This window comes from Rutilus rutilus (genome assembly GCF_951802725.1).
Source record: "Rutilus rutilus genome assembly, chromosome: 2".
NCBI lineage: Eukaryota > Metazoa > Chordata > Actinopteri > Cypriniformes > Leuciscidae > Rutilus > Rutilus rutilus.
The window spans coordinates 25,895,481-25,900,494 of NC_140210.1; the positions used below are offsets into that span (position 1 = coordinate 25,895,481).

Consider the following 5,014-nt stretch of genomic DNA (forward strand, 5'->3'; position numbering starts at 1 on the left):
GACCTTTCCACACATCGCTTTGCCAAAATGCACGTTAAACTCATTTTACATACAGAGATAACGTTTGTGAGAAGGCAAGGCGCTCTGATGCTGAAAACACTGTAAGCTGCATGTGTGTAAGTCAATAGACTATACGATTATTTAATTAAATCACAGCATTTGATCTGATAACACACTAAGGTATATCTTGATTTCAGTTTTATTTTGACTAATTGTGCATTTATTTATTTCGTCAACTCCCAAACCCCCAGCAGTTCCCTCGCAAACACCTATTTGGGAAACCCTGCTCTACATGAACAGCGTTGTGATGCTGTCTGACTGGTCTGGGATTATATGAACTCTAAAGTTTTGAGAAGCTCTCTCAGAAACTCACAAACATATACATACACACCTTCCAGAAGCGTGCACAGAAGAGGTAGAAGTCCAGGACTCTCACTTATAAGCTTCAGTCCGTTCACACTGATAGTGATGTTATATAAAGCCATTAGCATCAATCTGCAAACAAAAATATAAAGTTACATACTTTCATAAAGTAACACATACATCAACTTACGAAAAACATTATGTACAATAACAACTCAATTTCTTCTAAAAAACCTGCATGTGAAAGTAAGACTGCATATTGGCTCAATCAGATAAGTGTCCACGGGTAAAAAGAAAAATCTTTTAAAAATCTAGTTAAAACATTTTATTCATGACTCAAAAATGTCATGTGGTGTAACCATTATGTAAAAAAAAATTTTTTATTACATATTTTCCTTACACCCTGAAAAGTCCACATCTTGTTTATTATTTTCACAAATAAATCATTTAAATCACACATATCAGTCATTTTCGGATGTGTACTTTTAAGTTGTGACATACACTTTAAGTTTTGGAAATACTCCTGGTTTCATTAGTCCCAGTAGCCGCATCAGAGTACCCAAAAGGACGTGGGCAGAAGAGGACAGGAAGTCTCGTCCACAAGACACAGCAGCTACATCTAAAACAAGTGAATAGATGAAATGACCATTTCACATGTTCTTGAGATGGTAATAATATATAAATAAGTCATGACCGTTAGATGGAACTAATATTTAAAACAAACTCTATGCCCTCACTGGTAACAACGCCAGCTAGTGCCAGAACGAAATGATGCTCATGCGAGTTGTAACTCTGTTGTGGCTTTGCATCGTCATCCAGAAACTTGATGAACGACTCCAAGGTTTGACCTGCTATGCTCAGGAAGGGCTCCAGTTTACCCTGTGGACACACATGTATACAGAGTAAACCTACTCGGTTGAGGTAAAACAAATGTATCATCTTTTTTTCCCCTTGAAAACAACCCAGGTTTCACTTAAACTGGAAGTCACCGCTTAATAGTGTCCACTCTCAAAATGGTACAAACTTACATCAGCCAATATGTCTTTGATCGCTTCCTCCCTTTGAGATGCACTCCAGAGCAGGGTGCAAGACGCAGAGCCCAGCTCAGTGCAAAAGTCTTTCTGTTGCTGCAGCTGCTCTCTGCACTCCCATAACTGCTGCTTTAGAATCAGCTTCTCCTACAAATGTACGAGATACTTACATAACAACCTTCTTGACTCCTAGGTCCTTCATTGTCAAAGATAATAATCAAAGGTCCCAAAAATATTTCTGGTACATTTTTTTACTTTTGGCAATATATAATAATGAATATATTAAAATGTGTATATTAATATGATTGAATAATATTAATATAAATAATTGAACTAAACTTCAGCAATTTCTACCTGATAAGATATTTTAGAGCTTGACATGTATATTGGTTAGTGTTTCCAATTCATTTGTCAAATTCATTTGTTTCAATTATTGTTCATATGTATAACAGAATTTTTTGTTTATACTTATTTTAAAGCTTATTTTGTCTTATTTTAAATCATTTGAGCAGGTGCTTTCTTAGAATCTTCCTATAAATCAGGGTTTCTCAAACTCGGTCCTGGAGGGCCACTGTCCTGCACAGTTTAGCTCCGACCCTGATCAAACACACCTAGCTGTGAGTTTCTAGTGATCCTGAAGACATTGATTAGCTTGCTCAGGTGTGTTTGATCAGGGTTGGAGCTAAACTGTGCAGGACAGTGGCCCTCCAGGACCGAGTTTGAGAAACCCTGCTATAAATCATGATGTTTATTTTCAGTGTGGTCTCATCCTTTTCTTTACTCCTCTATTTTGGTACCTGTTTCTCTCTTTGACAGTCGCTCAGTGCAGCATCTAGTCTGGAACGGATGTGCAGACAATCGTCTCTCTGTTGCTGCTGCTCACGGTCACTGCGTTCTTTAACTATAACAATCAAGAATTTTTTAATAAGTCAACAGTCAGAATTAACAGATTAAATATTCACCATTTAGTATTGTTACAAATGCTGTTAAACAGGGTTGTGCACCATTCAGAACCGAATTGAGACGGTCTTTTAAATTTTGGTTCAGTTTCAGAATTTGTCCTGAATTTAAATTGATCTAGGGAACAGGATGCTAAATTGCAATTTGAATTTGAATGTAAGTAGTAGAAATGAATGGAATAACTGGAACTGTTAACTAGAAGAGTTTAAAATTAGAAGAGTTTGTCTTTGCAAAGACAAACTTTGATTGTTGGGCTTTAAAGGGATAGTTCACCCAAAAATGAAAATTCTGTCATCATTTACTCACCCTCAAGTTGTTCCAAACCTGTATGAGTTTCTTTGTTCTGCTGAACACAAAGGAAGATATTTGGAAGAATGTTTGTAACCAAACAGATGTCGGTCCCCATTGACTACCATAGTATATTTTTTTCCTACTATGGAAGTCAATGGGGACCGAGATCTGTTGATTACAAACATTCTTCCAAATATCTTCCTTTGTGTTCAGCAGAACAAAGAAACTCATACAGGTTTGGAACAACTTGAGGGTGAGTAAATGATGACAGAATTTTCATTTTTGGGTGAACTATCCCTTTAAGCTATGTTTTGAACAAGCTATATTGAACAAGTGACAAATATTGTATAAGTACTGTAACTTTTGAAAACCATTGACCTTATTCACAGCAGCGTTGTTAACGGGAATGAAAGCAATACTGTGAGGGATTTTCAGTGGATTGTACTGTCATTTAATGTGTTTTTGGATTGTTCTGCTGACAAAATGTCAGTAGACAAAAAGAAAAAAAATCCAGACAACATAGCAGTGAAAAATTATAAGTGATCTAGGAGCTTTCTACAGCGGATGCCATTGAAAACAGCCAAGCTTTCATACATGTCATGGCACTGCTCTGAATGAGGTCTATAGTGGAAAAATGCTTTATTTTTTCAGAATGCATTAACCGGGTTGGTTTCTTTCAAATTGCAGTAGATTCCCCTTCCTGTTATTCCAATTAAATTTCAATTCAACTTCCTGTGAGTTGTGGCCAGTTTAATTCAAATTCCAGCTCCTGAATTAAAATCTTTAGTTCAGCTTTATCTATACTTTATCTATAGGCTACTATCTATACTGTCTATAGCATGTACAAAGGACATTGTTTTAATATTAGTCCATATTCTTTTGTGTCATAACTATGCGCTATTACTATAAAAGAGTTTTTGCTTACATGCGTCCAGAGACCGTCCTTTATGGATAGTATCAATAAAGTCACAATTGATTACTTTTGGCATAAACTCTCGTAGTGTTCTGACTTCTGCCTCCAGTTTCTCCAAGTCTCCCTTTCTGACTCGAACGAAGCAATCTGATCCCACATCCTTTAAACACACAGGATCATTTTTGTTTACTGATAGAGGTAGACAAACGTTACAATGAAAGTCTGACATTGGACAGGGCTATCTGCTGTACTTACGGTACAAAATTCCCCCTGAAGTGTATTGTGTATTATTGAACGTGTGTTAGTGGTGGAACAATGACATCTTGTGGTAATGTTGGTGGTTGCGTTAGTCTTGATACAACTATCGTTTAAAACGTCGTTATAACTGAGAGTTGGTCTTGGAAAACGATTAAAATGCTTTTGTGGTGACAAAGTCTATTTGAAAAGCCTTGATATGGTTACAGGGGTATAGAAATATCAAGCACACATTTAATTAGCTTACTAGCTTGCTACACACTAAAAGCTTTCATCCACTTAACTGAACTAATTTCTCAGCAACAAACTTGAACTGGTAAAAATGGTAAAGTTACCTCTCCTGCAGATGACAGAGGCAAAACATTAGCTGTATTGGTTGTTTTCATTTCCAAAAAGTGCACATTTGATAAAGACCTCTGGATTTGGACGAAATACCTCTGACCTATTAAAATGTTTAAACGATGTCTTTAGCGCCCTCCACTGTTCGGCGCAAAACAAGTCATCTCCCTGCTATCACCCATCCCCCAAACCGAGAACAGACAGGGGCGCCTCCGGGAAGTCTTATAATGTGGATGCCAGAGGGGCAGAGTAAAAAATCGATCACCGTGATTTTGCCAGTAAGACATGTTCCTGGATCAACATATTTTGAACAACATTCCCGTCCAAAAAAATCCTAACACTATCCCCACCCCTGAACCTTTCCCTACCCTAAAGTTATCCCTAAAATCAAAGGGAAATGACAGGTGAATAATACTAATGTAAAATCACATAAACCTGGTTATAAGACTGAACTTGACTTAAACTTTAAACTTGTTGATCCAGGAAAACGTGGTAGCCTACTTGGTGAAAACAAAAAGGTGACCGTGATTCATAGGTCGGATCGGACCTGTAACCTGCAATGGTTACTTCAAGGATTTATACTCTGATTAAATTATATTTTGACTTGCATGAAACCAGTTACTTTAGATGTTACCACATATAAAGCAAACTAGTTTACATTTAGACCGCCTCGCATTAATATATTAATCTTTATAATTATTGCCACCATCATGCATTCAATGTTCTGTGAAACGCGTATTTTGGTTTCAAACTGAGATCCTGAACACGCCTGGTGAGAGTCCATGACGGGTTTTTCCACACGTCATTACGTTGTCAGGGGCCTGGGTCAAACTGATCTCCAAACCCCAGAAGAACTCCATCA

At 37.2% G+C, this 5,014-nt stretch overlaps 2 protein-coding genes across 3 annotated transcripts in view; one reads left to right on the forward strand and one right to left on the reverse strand.

Annotated features, from left to right (window-relative positions):
• The window catches only part of cbsa (cystathionine beta-synthase a), a gene marked incomplete at its 3' end in the record, with an annotated part of 356,940 nt that overhangs the window by 98,406 nt on the left and 253,520 nt on the right, over positions 1–5,014 (forward strand). The gene's annotated exons all lie outside the window — the stretch shown is intronic.
• hsf2bp (heat shock transcription factor 2 binding protein) overlaps positions 1–5,014 on the reverse strand; it is a 37,989-nt gene that overhangs the window by 3,092 nt on the left and 29,883 nt on the right. Inside the window, exons 1-7 of one of the 2 annotated variants that reach the window (XM_084401860.1) lie at positions 4,149–4,296; positions 3,571–3,718; positions 2,192–2,295; positions 1,392–1,541; positions 1,101–1,242; positions 865–982; positions 392–495 (exon numbers count right to left, since the gene is read on the reverse strand). In XM_084401860.1, coding sequence (XP_084257986.1) covers positions 392–495; positions 865–982; positions 1,101–1,242; positions 1,392–1,541; positions 2,192–2,295; positions 3,571–3,718; positions 4,149–4,199 — 817 coding nt within the window. In that variant the 5' untranslated portion in view covers positions 4,200–4,296. Of the gene's footprint in view, positions 1–391; positions 496–864; positions 983–1,100; positions 1,243–1,391; positions 1,542–2,191; positions 2,296–3,570; positions 3,719–4,148; positions 4,297–5,014 lie in introns of those variants that run through there. The other variant, XM_084401859.1, reaches the window with a different exon arrangement.